The sequence below is a fragment of the Cynara cardunculus genome (assembly GCF_001531365.2).
Source record: "Cynara cardunculus var. scolymus isolate 2C chromosome LG 3, CcrdV1, whole genome shotgun sequence".
NCBI classification, from domain to species: domain Eukaryota; kingdom Viridiplantae; phylum Streptophyta; class Magnoliopsida; order Asterales; family Asteraceae; genus Cynara; species Cynara cardunculus.
The window spans coordinates 3776216-3793227 of record NC_037530.1 but is presented as its reverse complement, the minus strand read 5'-3'; the positions used below and the strand labels follow the sequence as shown (position 1 = coordinate 3793227).

Sequence of the window (17012 nt, the reverse complement as noted above, 5' to 3'; positions counted from 1 at the left end):
GGTTAACCGGTTTAAAAGGTAACAGGTTACTCATTGCTATTATGGCTAGATTTTTTAAAGTACAATGTCTTAATAAAAAATAATTTGAAAGTACATTGCTGTAATAAAGAAAAACAAAAGTATAATGCTATAATAAGAAATTTTATGAAAGTAGGTTGCTATTTCATGCATTTAACTCTTATTTTATTAAGAGGTAGTTTTTGAGTTACTAAGAAATGAATCTTGTTTGACAAAAAAAATATTTCTCTTAATAGTTTTAAAACTCTTTAAATGATTTTGTATCATGAGTCTCCTTAACCATTCAGTGCTCTAATTTCATTGTAAACAATTACCACACAATTATTTTTTATTTTGCACTATATCATAAGAGCTTTTTAATCATTTTGCACCAAACTATTCAGCAATTACTAAACAGCCCCTTAATAGACTTTTAGTGTTTGAAATGATTAAGTTCTTAAATAATTTGGAACAAATAAGTCTTTGGATATTTCAAAACATATTAAATAACTTCTTAGACTTTTTAAAATCTATTAGATACATACTTATAACCTATAAAATTAGTTAATGTGGTAAAATAATAGAAAAAGCCTAAAAAAAAGACTTTCATATTTTGGACGATTAAATTTCTAAACATTTTTCTGAACTAAAAAAATATTTATATATATATAATATGAAACAAATATACAAAAAATATACTTACATTTACAAAAATATACTTACATTTAAAAAATATTACTGATAAAATTTATTTTAATTAAAAATAAAAAATATTTTGTCAGTGATTTTTCAAATTAAAAAAATATAAAATAATCAGATTAAATTATTGAGGGGTTAATGATAAAATTTAACTAAATACATAATTATTTGAAATTCATCGCTATTGTTCATTGTTATATATGCATAGAATACTTATATCTAACTGATGTCTAACTTGACCATCGTCAGACGTTCTAACACAGTAACATATTATCAGTAATCTTTTTAAATTTAACTTTTTTGGTATATTTGTTTTATTTTATAGATGTAAATACTTATGTGGTTCAAATAAATGTTTACGGACTTAATCATTCGAAATATGAAAGTCTATTTGTTTTTTTCCATACTTTTTCAATTATTTTACCATATTAACCAGTTGTATAGGTCATAATGATGTATGTAACAGGTTATTTAACAGATTTTTTAATGTCCAATGACTTATTTGTTCCGAAAACTTGTCCAATGACTTAATTATTCCAAACACTAAAGTTCATTGAGGGTTTTTAGACTTTTCCCTTGATAATATACTGAAATAACAATCCATACTACATTGGTTTTGAGATACTGTATCACCATTTTTTTCAATACCGTGTGTCAATCAATTATAATTTATATTTAAAAATTTATATTGTGTATTAATTAAGGGTTTGTTTGATTTATAAAAATTGAATATATTTAGATTTTAAATCCATTCCAATCTCATCTTTGCTTTGCAAAATTGTTCGGGTTTGAAATTCCAAAATTTATTTAAGATCACTGAAACATTGGATTTTGAGATTTCAAAATCTCATAGGAATGGTTGGTATTTCACTGGATTTCATAAGATTTCTATATAATAATATAGTAAAATATGTTTAAAACACTCGTTTTCTAATAATTCATTAATAAAAAGGTAATTTCATTATTTTTATAGTTATTTATAATTTATTTTTATAAAAAATGAAATTCCATTCTATTAATTAATATATTTTATTATTTAATTTTTTTTAACATCTAGTTTCTATTAATTAGCATATTGTCTCAAATATATTATCAAAGGTTAAATTTAATTAACTTTTAAACATATCTTTTTTGGTTATTTTATATTTTTCAATTAACTTATCAGCTAGTTTTTGTCAAACGTATTTAGTTTATCAGCTAACTTATCAGTTATCAACTAGTTTACCATATAATAAATAGCCTAAATTAAAATAAAGAAAATACAAAAAATTAGTTAAAGTAAATATAAATTAACACGTGCGGTCCTTGAGTTAAATTACCATTTCTCTCATTCAAATTGTTTTTTAACTATTTTTCCACCGGGTTGACCCAAATGTCACCATTTCTGCAATATCCAGATTTGCAATATTGCAGACCTAGCTTAAAGCCAAAACAATTCAAATTTAATACAAATATGCAATTGCGACGGCCAAGTCCGCAATTGTGACGTTAAACTTGTTGAATTTTACCTTTTATTTTGTCTTTTAGTTAGGTTTGCAATGACTATCGCAAATGTAATGACATTTGAGTCAAACCGAAAAAAAAAATGATAGAAAATCAATTTAAATAAAAAAATGATTATTTGAGCTAATTTCTCATAAATGTGTTCGCAATTTTTTTTCTTACGTCACTAGAACTAGATCCAGATTCTTTGATTTTTTTTCTTTCAAATATATTATATATACATATATATTTATTTGGGGGCATATTAAACGAGAATCAGAGAAAATTCATAAATCCGTAAGAATCAATTAAAAAATATGTTATATTTGATTTCTTTTTTCATCAAATATTAGGATTTAATGTATTGTTTCCCACATATTCCTCTCATAATGTGATAGTGTCAGTTGTATTTGTTTCACATTGTTAAACATTTTAATCTATATTTTTTGTTTCGTTACGTGAACCAAAAAGATCATATGGTTTCACTACATGTACACTTGAAACAATAGTTTGTACCGGAGCATTTGATAGAAAAAGATCATGTAAAAAATATATTTTTTATATCAGTTCTTACAGACATGTAACTTTTTTGTGGTTCTCGTTTTATTATCGCCTTATACATATAATATACAACGTTAGACGAGGATAATATATTAAATATGTTCATTTCGGTGCATCTCATCCTAATGTGCATCAAAAGGTAGAGATTTATTATTACGTTTCTTACTTTAACTCTCATTCTCATCAAAACAGAACATGTGTGCATAATGATTGACATATGTTAAATTGTTTTGACTTAATTTTAATAAAACCCTCAAAAGATAAAATTTATCACTACAAGGATTATTACAATTAAACCAACTAGTTTTCCAATTACATTGACACAGTACAGTGATTTAGCACATCTTTCTGCAATTATAACAAGAAAAAAAAAGAATCAAAATGTTTTAAATAGGGCATTTGAAACCAGAATATTGGATAATTTTATAGGCGTGAAGTTTATTTCATATTCAGGAACGATAATGAGGTTTCAGATGCTCATGGAGGAAAGACAAAAAAAATGCCCTTGACATATTAAAGAACAAGTGAAATGTACTATTTGAAGAGTTTGAAACCAAGTAGTCAAGCTAATGAATCTGGAAATCTGATTTAAGTTTCTGACCAATAGTTCTTATGATGATTAGACATTAGTAATTTACAACTTTTATTGTTACAGTTACAGATGATCTTGGTGTTATTTTGTATATATTGGAACGCTGCCTTCACTTGCTCAAGAATATAGGAATCACTGACACGAGCCGTCTAGGGGAGAGAACAGTTGCTTTCGCTCTATCATACGATTTCCCATTAAACTTGGTTTTGGTACCTACATTGATGAGCGGTGCTTCTTCTTAACTTGGTTCGTCTGGATAATATATTTAGAAGCATTTTTTATGTGATTATGTGAGTACAAGAAGATATATTAAGTTACAAGGTACATAGATATCTTACTTAAACTTCATTTTGTGCTTAAATACCCATAAAAAAAAGCATATTTTCCTTTAAAAGAAGCAATTCCTAGAGTTCAAGTAGTTTTCTAGAGAATTTACGTACTTCTGCATAACTATGAAATTCAAGAGAATTTTTGCACAAGCATAACAATCAGTAATTACATCTAACTAATAACTATCTAATAAAACTGCAATAATCTTTGAAAAACGATTGAACACTTTATTGGTTGATTCTTCTTCGATCTTTTACATTCTCCAACATCAATGACTCATTCCTACCTCATTTTCTAGACTTAGCTGCTATCGAAGCTCCATCTACAAATGGATAAGACTTTGGTCCGTCTCATACTAGGTGCCTATGTAAATTATCTACTGCCCAAGCCACTAAGAAAATTAAGTTCGTGTCTGTGTAATGTGTATATTAGCTACTGCCTATAAATAAAATTATGTTCTTGAGTCGTTATCTTCACTCTATTAATCTATCATCAATTTTATATAATCATATATATATATATATATATATATATATATATATATATATATATGATTAACCTGGATATCCAACCCGCTATGCGAGCCGACTAATCCCAAGACGACCATCTGCTTTGCAGGTAATCCGGAGTCATCGCATTTGAACCTCCGTGGCCACACGGGGATTTTTGTTCCTTCTTGGATTTGAATATGGGACCTCCAGGCACTTTTGACATTTGGAGCCAAACTCAAACCAATCACACACCACCCCTTATGCTTTAAAAAAATCATATTTAGGATATTGACCAATGACAATATAAGTATCATACCTAAAATTGCAAATTAAGTGACAACATTCAAGTGATTTAGCTAGTGAAATACTAAATAAAACGATTGCACATTAGTGAGTAGTGACATAGAACATGGACTTAACTACTACACATTGGAGTGACACCATTCAAGTAAATTACTAATTTGACTAGTGCATATTAAACTGTTAGAGAACCAAATGAAAATATTCAAATAAATCAATTACGACCCATTTCAAGAATCAAGTTATCACATCCTAGTGATAACATTCAAATTTGACAAAACAAAACTGCATTTAAAATCAAATATGACAGTATTTGATTACTGTTTTTTATACCAAGACATGAGTGATTTGTATTGTTTGGAGGATTGAAATCGTAGTCGTACAGGGCACGAGCGAGAGAGGTAGACTCACGAGTGTAGAGAGCATTCAACGGATCACAGGTTCATAACCCAATAATCGTTCGTTCAAAATCACAAATCACATAGTCGAGAGAGACACTATGAGCGTTAGGGCATATGAGAGGGCAGTCGACATGAGTCTAGGGCATATTGTGTGAGAGAGTTGAGATGGTGGGAGGCTGAGAGGAAGGAGGCCGAGAGCCCAGATGGTAAAAAGTTTCGTCTTACTTAACCTATCGAAGCTAATACGTCGTTGTGCCAATGATGCTGCTTGGTGCTTGGACTTATGTTGCTCGTGGCGGTCGCCCTTAGGGCCTATAGCAAGGGCCGACCTTGTTCATATTATGTTGGTCACCAATACGAATCATGTTTTCATGATTTTCTCGCAACTCTTAACGAATAAGTGAACATTTTACGAATACATAAATATGCCTCCATGCTTTACACACATATATCTTTACTCAAATTATAAAATATTTGGTAAAAACTTCTTAAAAACAACTTATTAACGCATACTTTCTTAAATTCAAGTTTATAATTTATTATTGCATACTTGCAACTTTTTTAAACTCTACGTTCGAACTTCATATAACATATTGATAGCCCACTGGTAAACACATAACTGAATCTACTTTTAAGGGTATGGTTATCTACGAACCAAAAAAATAGGGGTAAGTGTAAATTTTTAAGTTCTTAAATGTGCAACCGCAAGGTTTTTTTAAGTGAAACCGTAAACATTAAAACTTTAGGGTTTATATGGAATAAGAAACAATATATATTCTATGATACCACTTCAAATAATTATTGAATTCGTCTCAGAATAAACATGTTCGAATACGTAATAAATGTTCGTAGTACTTAAACAATGAAACTACGATAAATTTTATATCATTATTTTTAAAACTAAATATTTAAATTAAAAAACGAGAATGTTAGATCATCTCCAAAAGCTTCTCCAAAATGAGGAAAATAGAGAAAATAGAGATTTTGAGCTAATATTTTGCTTCAATATTTTCCTCAAAATTATCTTCAAAACGGAGAAATTAGGAGAGAGAATAATTTTTTCTTCAAATATAGAGATCATCTACAAAATGATTACTAAGTGAAAATACCAATAAAAAACTCTAAAATATCTAGATTTTTTTTAAATAAATAAAATATATTAATATTATAATCAATATTGGATTCTCTAAGATAATGAATGAATTTTTTATTTTTGAAATTTTAATTATTGTTTTTAGAGAAGTTTTGAAGAATTTCTCAAGCTTTTACTTTTTAAGGGGTGTTTGGGATTGCTTATTTGAAACAACATTTTCTATAAAAGCATTTATCAACTTATTATAAGTTAAAATGGTTTAATTTTTTCAAAAATTCTTTATTACCGATTTGACACCGGTATAAATTATTTATCCAAATACTTAAAAATATTTATTACCGATATCATACCAAAATAAGTTAATAAATTGTTTTGATAAGCAATCCATAACACCCCGATGATCCAAAGCATCAAATTGTACAATTTTTTGACGGGTTTGTTTTCGGACAGGGCCCAAGCCGCGCCTCAACCTTAGTTCCACGACCAGGGCTTCGTGCTGCTCACGTGAACGGCGCTTCCGCCCCTGCCTCTTGCTTTCCCGTCGTCTTAGCAAACCCTAGCCGTTCGTTGTCAGGTACCTCTTATTTTCGAGTTTTTGCTTTCAAAATGCTTCTACGTCTCTAGTAATATGCTCGGTTTTTAGACTTGTTTGTGTGTTATTTGATGATTTTACTTCATGATTTTGCTAGAATTAGTGAAATACTAGTTGGGATTTTGCTTTTAACGGACCTAAAAACATGAACGTGCTGTTAAAGAGATTTCCTCTTCTTCTTTTAGTTGGAATTAATTGAGTGGTTGATTTTTGAGGAGTTGGCCACTATAGGATCAAGAATATATGGGGTTTCTGATTTTTCAATTGATCTCTACCGTAAACTCGCCTCCTAAGTCCCAAATGTGATCATTTAGGCATGCACTTACCGTTATTAGCAATTGCATATAAAAAAACTTCAGATACACATGCACAAGTGATACATTAATGCACATTTTTCTTCTCTTTTTTACATTCTTTTGTTGTTATTCAGTCTTTCGTAAAAATTCATATGTTCTTGATTTCCATTATTTACCGTATGGATTTAAAGATATATCAATCAAACGAAAGGGTCTCTGACTCTCCCTTCATTTTTTCTTATCATAAATTGCAGAAATAACAGATTAGGTTAAGTTCTTAAGAAAATCAAAAGACACAAAACACAGATGAAAAAAGCAAAGATAAAAGCAACTCAAGCAAGGGAAAAGAGATAATTAAACAAAGAATAAGCCTTTTTTCAAGGGGACTCTCAAAACCTTATAACATTTACATTTGACCAAGCTACAAGCCCGATCTTACAACTGAGCAAATGGATTTGGTAGAAACATAGTCATCAGAAGATGTCCTATGCTATTTAATTGAGCAAAGGGTTGTTTACTACTTTACTTGGTGCGTTGCGGAAATAAATTTAAACTCTTACTGAATCAGCAACCAAAATGTTGCTTACCTAATCAGCCCTGTGAAATGCCTACTGATTTTATCGTGCCTCACTCGTTCTCAGCTTCTTGCATCTCTCTTTATCTTGTCGTTCGTCCTCGACTGTTCCTCCTCCTCCTCCTTTGCAAATCAGGTGAGCCCATTCCTGGCTGTTATTTTCAGGGCTCCATGGGATTAGTCGAGTTGTGCACAAGCTAGCCTTGGTTACCCAAAAAATCAGACCACTCTTGATTGATTTTTCCAAAGCTGTTAAAATTTCATCTGCAAGCTAGAGTTTGTGAGGAAAGCAACACAGGGTTCTGCATTACAATCTTGAAAAAAGATGCCGAGTATGTGAGAGTACACATCATTGTTCAAACAGTGGTAAAGGAGCAAGGAATTTTAATTTTTTCAAGCCAAATAAGTTTTGTGCTACTGACTTATTATCCTGTATCTGGGGTAGCCTCTGTATTTGAAATTGAAGTTGCTTAGGCAGCTTTCAATAAATTACGCAGCTAATATCATTTTTTTTTTATTGAAGCAGACTGGTAGTACCATACGGAGCTCTTCCAAGTAAAAATGAGTAAGATTCTGTTCTTCTGGCTTATAACACGTTGATTGGTTTGAGTAATTCAAAAGATGATATTTTATTTGGTGGGCTGTAGATAAAGATTCCGGAAATGAATCTCGTAGAGAGAGACGGAAAGCAGCTCGACTAGAGAAGAACAAGAAAAAGTTTGACTCATGGGTCCAACATCATGTATGAAAGATTCTTGAATGAAATTTTCTTCTCTAACCCATTTGATTTTCTGTTATTAACATGATTTTCTGTTATTAACATGATTTTCTGTGTTGACTTGTAGCAACTTCTAAAGAAGGAAAAAACTAGCAACAATAAGAAGGCCAAAAATGCGCAGAAGAGTACTCAAATTGCAGAAGAGAAAGAATCGGGAAAAGAAGATTCTACAAAACTATTAGAAACTTCATCACCTCACACTTTAAAAGAGACTATTTCTGCTGAGGATGACTTGAAACTGCAAAGACGACTTGCCAAGAAACTCAGGGTGAAGGATAAAAATTTATCTGAAGGAATTCTTTCTGCTCTTGAGTCCTTGGAGACAGAAGGGGGAGAAGCTTCTAGAAACACTAGTACTTCACGTAAGAAACATAAGAGGCGCATATCATCAGGAGATGATATCATGGCAGGTGACGACCAAACGAATATGTCTTTTGAACCAAAGGTTTTGAAAAAAAGGAAAACAAAGTTTGAAAAGTATCTGGAATTGGACACACAGAATGGTGTTGCTTCTGCGCAGGAGGATCTTGCTTTGGAACGAAAACTTGCGAAGAAGCTCAAACTGAAGGAAGGGAAATTACGAGGAGATGACGATGAGCTCAACATGTTATTTGAGGGGATTTCATCTGTATTTGATTCTTTGGAGACCGAAGAAAATGCAGACATGGAAGAAGCTTCTGAGGTTGCCACTAAAAAGAAGATTCCAAGGAAGAAACGCAAGAAAAACTCAGAACAGAAGGAGGATGCTGAGATCAGAAGTGAGGATGTGGTTGAAGGACCTGAGTCTGAAATAACTACTGGTGCAGAGTTGGATTCTGAAAATAACCCTGCTCAAGCATCCGTACCGGAAGTGCAAGCAAAATACGTGCCACCCCAACTAAGATCCATGTCTAGAAATGAATCGGAAGAATATTCTCAAGTTCGTAAACGTGTGCGGGGTATGCAAAATGGAGTTCTGAATTGATATTGGTCTAGCATCGTCTTCTTGATGATGCATTAAAGCTAATGATTTCTTGTTTAAATCTTGACTGGTTTCAGGTCTTTTAAACAGGCTGAGTGAATCTAATGTGGAAGGAATTGCAGGAGATATGTCCACAATTTTTCAGGTACGCTTTGTAATTTCATATATTTTCATTCTCTAGAACAACAGTGAAGTTAATGCTTGTATTGACCAAGTAGCTCTGCCTTTTCTTTTCCTGATGTCATTGATGATGTGATGATGCAATAAGTTAAGCTTTTTATGTTTGTACTTTTATTTTGTGTAACATAAGATTAATTTTATTCCTTTTTGCTTATTGTTTATTGATCTGAGCCTAATATCAATAGTTCTAACTCAGAGCTTTTTACTTGCAGTCTATTGCCCGTAGTGTTGGTGCTCAAATTATCAGTGAAGAAATTTTGGCATCATGTTCAGGGGGACCTCGTGGTAATGAACAGTTGAGTCCAGCTATTCCGCTCTCTATATCTTATTATTTGCATCCATAATTACATTAACCAAAGGTATTACTATTACCTACTGCTTAGCCAAGATTCATCTTAGGATCCTTTCTCGAGGAGAATCAAGTCACTTTTTTATATTTTAAGAGAACAGAAAAGGAAGCATAGTATATTACAGATTTGGTCTTTCTTTGTACATATAATGTATTTGGATGCCAATATGATCAAATTTATAGGAATTTTAGAAGTCAACTGACTAAAGTAAACAGCATGTGGCACATTGCACTTCCAAAGTATGAGAAAGAATCAGAGTTTAGCCAAAGCAGAAAGAGGAGTTTTAGTCTCTTGTTGTTATTTAAGTACATGATGTTATGTCTATTTGGGGATCGTTGTTTGAGATGATTCTGGGCGATTTCATTGGCAATTTGGCATGCATCCACTAATGTGACCTAAGTTTCTTGTTTTCACTAGAAAATAGACTCATTTACCTATATATTTCATTGGCAATGGTCTCATTAATACAGAAGTATACCCTTTTTGATAACTTGATTATATTCACATGTTTGGCTGTCTTCAAGCATAGCAAACCATTGACATCAACATATCAATTTATTCCTGCAAAAACATATATCCTTGAAATACGCAAAGTAAGATTAATTCAGGAAACAGTCGTAGGATTGGCTCTTTACTCAAACAATCCTTTAAGAGGGAAACGAATCAAAGTGGATTAGTGGGTAGCCTCTATGAACATGTATGGCGCCTCTATACCGAGAGAGATCCCAGATGGCTTCTTCTTTAATCAGTTCTGAACTCCATGATACATCAAGGGTTCTAAGTGGTTCATGAATGCAAACTTGTTTTTATTATCACTTGTATGAATCTAGAAGTTGGATGTTTTTTAATCGTTTAAGTAGGATTACTTGCTTCATTGGTGTACGATTCATTATTTATCATAAAAGTGAAATACCATGCTTCCATATCCACTTTTGCAATGTAATTGTTTCCTATCTTTCTTTCCAAATATATAAATATTCAATATATTGACTCTCGAGACTGCAAATTGTTTGTTTTTTTATTTCTTTATGCAGATCCATTATGTTTTTTTGGTGGTTATATAAATATCTTCCTCTTCATAATTTCTATTGGTATTTCTTTGACACAAATACATTTGTATGCGCAGATATGCTGCTGTTTTTGCAGCTTTAGTTTCTGGTTTGGCTTGCTTGGTTGGGATTGACTTTGGTGCAAAGCTGCTTGCTTCACTTGCAAAGTGCTTTGAGGTTCATTGCCGTTCTTGAGAGATTTCTTTTATGTGATCGACTATCTCAGTGTCTGTTAGGAAAATTTTGAGAGCATGCTACCTAGGACTACCTTACGCTTTCTCTTTAATAAAAAATCTAATTTGGCTTTATACGCAATCCACATAATGCATTCAGTTTTGTTACAGATGGCGGCACACGCTGCTAATACCAACATTTCCTATGTTTTATTCAGGATGAGTACATAAAAGAAGACAATCTCTCTTTGCGGAATTTAACTCTTCTTCTTTCTTATTTATACATATTTGGAGTTTGCTCAAGGTTAGTCACTTATGTCACGTTAAGCTTTCTTGCTCTAAATAGAAGCGCTATTCTTTACAAAACACTTGAGATGTGACAAGATTGATAAATTACTAAGCTACGCATGTCAAATTAAACCCTAGAACCTTACATAATTCTTCATCCGCCTACTCACTCTGGCCCATCCTGTCCAATCCTGTCCGCTTTGTACCAAACCAGAGCTGGCAAGCATGCAGCTAGAATGAACATTAAAAAAAATTCTAGGCTGTAAACACGAAACTCGCTGCTTTCCAAGATTCTCCTTACGTTTCTCCATATGTATATGGGTCCACACAAGAAATAGTTGTTCCCAACTAAACCAAACAACTTATTCATCCCAAAATTTCAGCACAATCCAATCAAAACCAAGCTGAAGTAATATCCTACTTCCATCTCTTGAAATTTTGTATTGGAGATAAATGTACTTTGTCAAATCACTTGTCATTTTCATGTTTTGGTACCTCATTAATACTACCCTTTCTATTTGTCTTAATAATTCCTTTCTAATCCATTTTCAGTGATTTAATTTATGATTTCATGATGATGCTGAGCTCGCGGTTGACCGAGGTTGATGTTTCCACCATCTTGACCATTCTTAATTGTAAGCCTCTTCACTGTTTACCGGTTTCACTTGTTTCTTGCATTACCCTTTTGTGTTATATGTTACTCACCATGTGTAATGACACACTACGAGAAAAGGCAAGCGCCATTGTGTGGTGTGTAAAACTTGGCCTTTAAGGGTTCGTTTGGTACACTGGACAGAACAGATTAGGGAACACTGTTCCATGTTTGGCAGGAATTTTATATGGACCAGACAGGAACAAAGTGGAACAGGCGTGTTCCATCCCATCCTGTGGAACAAGGTGGTACAGACCTATGTTTTACCAATATAACCTAAAAAATACAACCAAATTCTCTTCTAAAACATCAAATAAGCCTTCCTCGAGATATATATTTTTTATACGGCTTCTATATTTTGATCAACTTATGTAATATGTTAAATATTAATAATAAAAAAATAATATAGAAAAGGTATAACATAAAAATTGGAAACTACATAAAATTTTTATTTTGGTGTCATTTTAATTGTCTTGACGGAAAATTTCTAATGTTATATTTTGTTGTAAAAAAATATTTATTTTATTACAACTTTATAAATTACATGATCAATCAAAATATGTAAACAACTCATTAGGGGTAAATTTGGTCATTTTATCTGTTCTGTCCAGTTTTGTCTTACCAAACGTTGAACACATGTTCTATCCTGCCTGTTCTATCGTGTCTGGATATCAAACACACCCTAATTGAATAATCTGATTTCGTGATTTTTTGGCCTTTTTGGGTCTTTTTATAAATCTCTTAAAATCTTTTGGGGTATTTTATCAAACTAATATAGTGATATGTGACCCCATTAAAATGGGGAATCAAACTCTACACTTAACACCTAAATACAAAAGTTTAGCCTTTGCTTCTCTTTTTGTATTTGATGACTCAACTTCTTTGCTTCTGCAATGTCCTTTTCATTTTTATCTGTTCTTTATGCTTTCTGCTACCGATTCCCAAAATTCCAGTTGATAATTAAAACTTGCATTTTTTTTTTTCAAAACTACAATGTTTTATTTGTAGACAATCAACTGAGTGGTCTAAATTTACAAGTATATCGATCCATGCTGCTTACTATTTGCATCAATAGGTTCTGGAATGCGGTTGAGGAGTGATGATCCGGCCACCATGAAAAATTTTATCCTTAGCATCCAGAACAAGGTGACAGAACTGAAGGCTGCTGATGGAGATAACCAGGCAAAGTCGAGAAGTAAACGAGTATGTATTCCATTGATTCATGTTTATGAGAAGTAAAAGAGTACTCATATAATTGATTCACATTTATTTTTTTTAATCAATTTCTGCTTGATTTTAGCTTCCGTTGTAACCACATTTGCAGATGGAGTTCATGCTTGAAACCGTAGTTGACATCAAGAACAACAAAAAAAGGGCTAAAGAGGATACTTTGCAGCATACCCGCATCAAGAAATGGCTTCAGAAGGTCATTATAATTCACTGTTTTTTATATTCCATTTGACCAGTCATAATCACGCTGCTTCTATTTTTGTTTACTTGCTGCTTGTAGTTGAGAGTAGAAAGTATTTTAATTCGGGGATTAAAGTGGAGCAAACTTATTGACCCTAACAAGAAAGGGCAATGGTGGTTATCGGGAGACATGGTATCTACTACCGATAATATTGAAAATGTTGCCAAAAAGATCGATAGAGAGAGCTCGGAAGCTCAGAAAATGCTTCAACTTGCCGCCGGACAAAGAATGAACACGGATGCAAGAAGGGCAATCTTTTGTATAGTAATGAGTGGGGATGACTATATTGATGCATTTGAGAAACTTTTGAGGTTGGATTTGCAAGGGAAGCAGGTATCTATCCTTTTCTTATTATTACACCCTCCATCCTAAAATCAACGTTCACACTGAAAAAGACACAGTTTTAAAAATATGTAATCATTACCCTTTTTAATTAACTAAATGACAATTTTACCCTTTTTAATTAACTAAATGACAATTTTACCCTTAATAACAGAGGGAGGAATGAATTTCCCCATCTCGTTATTAAGGATAGAATTGGAAAGTAGACGCTTACTTTTGAAAGTGGACACTTATTTTGAGATGGAGGGAGTATCGTTGTTATCATCATCATATTTATATGTTCATCTTAAATTATGGTTTTGTTATGATATTGTAGGATAGAGAGATCATGAGAGTGCTTGTGGAGTGCTGCCTGCAAGAGAAAGTATTCAACAAGTACTATTGTGTTCTGGTTTCTAAGTTATGTAGCCATGATAAGAACCACAAGTTCACATTACAGGTATCTCATTTCATATCATTCTTAACCAAACCAAACCAAACCAAACCAAACGAACTCAGTGTTGCCACCTGGAGGTGGGGTCTGGGGAGGATAAGATGTACACAGACTTGATATCTACCCCAAATAGTGAAGCGGCTTCATTTTATTCTTATATCTAGAACAATTCTCAAAAACACTTGAATTTAGATATCGAGAACTAATTGGTACTTTTGTAATGTGTAGTAGATTAGTTTAGGGTCAAAAAGAGAATGTTTTGACTTCTGGAATCCATCAGTTTTGAAATTCGAATTTGATATCTTGAAACGTTCTCAATTTCATAGAAATATCAAGATTTTAGTTGGAAAACTTTGTGCCAAGGCGGCGCCAGACGGTGTTCCAAAGTGACATATGGAACAGGGACCAAAATTCTTGGGGACCAATTATACATGTTATATATATAGTCCAATTATACATGATTTATCTCAATTATAATGCTTTAGGCTTCTACTCTTTAGCCATGATTCCTGATTCTGGCTTTCGAAGAATTATTCTATTTTTAATGAATTTTATGTTACTTTGTCATTTTAAGAGATTTTTGTTTATAATTGATAAGACTTTTAATGTAATATATGGTATGAACTTTTATATTTTGTTTTATTTATTACTCGTCTAGTCGATCTCTAGTTTTGGTACCTGTGTACCAGGTCCTCCAAAAATACTCGAACGTCCCTGCTTTGTCTGATCCATCTTTGTTTTATCTTCTCAGTACTGCATATGGGATCACTATACCGAACTGGAATCAATGCAGCTGATCAGGTCGATGCACTTGGCGAAACTCGTGGCAGAGATGGTGGCGGCATTTACGCTCTCCCTAGCGGTCTTGAAGAAGGCCGATCTACACGACACCACTCAGCTCACTTCTAGGAAAATCATGCATTTCAAGATCTTTTTCGAGGCCGTCTTTGAGTACCAAGATAATGTCGTGTGGAACATATTCAAACGGATAGCGGGTTCCGAGCAATACGAACCCCTTCGAACTGGAATCAAGTTTTTCGTAGAGAGGTATGTTATGGGAAGTGAAAAGCCATTTGCAGGGAAATACAAAATTGCCAAGAAAGCCCTAAAGAGTGTTGAAGAAGACATATTCTGAGTTAAAAATGCTCCAATTTTAATCTCATTTTTTATGTGTTGAATTGGGTGCACAAAATTTTGTAGGTAGGGTTCCATTTATTCTGTGGGATCTTATATACTGATATAATGAAAGCCTTTGGGGGATTTTGGGCTGATGTTTTTGCTTTTTTTAACTTTGTATAAAATTTTATAAAAATATTTAAAATGATTTAGGGGCCGTTTACTAAACACTTATTTAGTAAGTACTTACCGGATAAATTTTCTCATCGAATGAACATGAGAGGGTCAAGAAGCTTACCGGGTAAGAGCGATGAGAATGATGGAGAGTCTTACCCGGTAAGTTTGGAAGATGACTCTTACCCAAGTAAGCGTTTACCTACTAAATTGTTGCATCCGATTGTTTTAATATACTGAAATCTTACGCATTAAAATAAATCATAATGTTGATTTCTATTGATAAACGCTTATCGGATAAGCAATTGAGTAAACTCCTCCTAATACCATATAAATTGATGATAAATATTTTTATAAATACAATTGTTTAAAGGATAAGTTTTTTTAAGGCAAAGTGAAGAAAAACGTTAACGTGGAGAACAAGTGTAAATGCATCATGAGTTTTCATCGTGGGTCCCACCATCTCCAAAAGTTTACATTATATGTAATTGTATATATTTAAACTATAATAATAACACAAGTTTTATTCGGTAAAGTTGATTTTCATAATTTTTTTCTCTCTCTTTCAGATGGTTTAAATTTTATTTATATCATTTTCTTAGTTTCTAATTTTTAATTTTAGATTTATTATGTTTTTTTAAAAGAATAAAACTCAAACACGTAACCTCATATACAAAAAAAACATAAATTAATCAATAGATCAATAGGAAAAATCATCCATAACTTCTATCTTTATAATCAAATTATGGGGGAAAAAGTGTAAGTTTGCCTCTTTAATATAAATAAAAGGACAAGAGGAGGAACTTTCTCATCCATTATAGTAATTATATTGAATAATTTGATTAAAATTAGAATATATATATATATATATATAGAGAGAGAGAGAGATAGTGTTATAATGTGATTATTTATATTTGTACAACTAATACAACTCAATTTCAACCGTCCATTTAATTTGATAAATATGTGTTTCTTAATATAAAATATTGATCATAATTACTAAACCCTAGTCATCTTTCATAAATATTCAAATCATAATAAATGAACTCTTATCATTTTCATAAATATTTCAATTAAATGAGTTGTATTGGTTGTATAAATGTGATGAGTTGCATTTGAAACGTCCCATCTCTCTCTCTCTCTCTCTATATATATATATATAGAGAGAGAGAGAGAGTATATATATATATAGAGAGAGAGAAGAGCGATCAAATACAAAYCATCCAATTTRTACAAACCGTGCAAACCATTCTCATCCGTCGATTTCATTGTTTAATCTTATGAAATTTTTTCATGAAATTGTTTCATCTTTTGAAATTGTTTCATATAATACTTTTTTTTTGATGAAGTTGTTTCATATATGGTTATGAAATTGTTTTAAATAGTACTTAATGAAATTTTAATGAAACAACTTCATGTATTTTTCTAAAATTAAAATAATGAAGATGATAATATTCATGATTAACACCCTCCACAATAAAAAAAATGATTAATCAACCTCTCATAATTACAAAAAAATGAACAAAATAAAAATTTATGATTGATTGAATAAAGTTTGTACAAATAACGTGGTTTGTAAAGTAAACCTCCTATATATATATATATATATATATATATATATATATATATATATATAT

General features: G+C 31.9%; 1 protein-coding gene across 2 annotated transcripts; it reads left to right on the top strand.

Annotated features, from left to right (window-relative positions):
* The first annotated feature begins 6427 nt into the window (after positions 1 to 6427).
* Positions 6428 to 15346, top strand: LOC112510521 (nucleolar MIF4G domain-containing protein 1). Of its 2 annotated transcripts, none has more exons than XM_025115969.1 (14): positions 6428 to 6520; positions 7935 to 7973; positions 8056 to 8150; positions 8254 to 9124; positions 9225 to 9292; positions 9540 to 9622; positions 10804 to 10903; positions 11118 to 11203; positions 11740 to 11822; positions 12915 to 13042; positions 13164 to 13265; positions 13350 to 13643; positions 13969 to 14091; positions 14837 to 15346. In XM_025115969.1, the coding sequence occupies exons 2-14, from the start codon at positions 7970 to 7972 to the stop codon at positions 15218 to 15220; spliced, it is 2421 nt and encodes an 806-aa protein (XP_024971737.1). In that variant the 5' UTR covers positions 6428 to 6520; positions 7935 to 7969; the 3' UTR covers positions 15221 to 15346. The 2 variants fall into 2 exon arrangements, with proteins under 2 accessions (XP_024971737.1, XP_024971738.1); XM_025115970.1 differs by lacking the exon at positions 6428 to 6520 and adding an exon at positions 7522 to 7774.
* Positions 15347 to 17012: the final 1666 nt, after the last annotated feature.

Coding starts and splice junctions, on each gene's coding strand:
- LOC112510521 (XM_025115969.1), top strand. Junction 9,125..9,224: donor AGTTCGTAAACGTGTGCGGG/GTATGCAAAATG, acceptor GACTGGTTTCAG/GTCTTTTAAACAGGCTGAGT. Junction 13,644..13,968: donor TGGATTTGCAAGGGAAGCAG/GTATCTATCCTT, acceptor ATGATATTGTAG/GATAGAGAGATCATGAGAGT.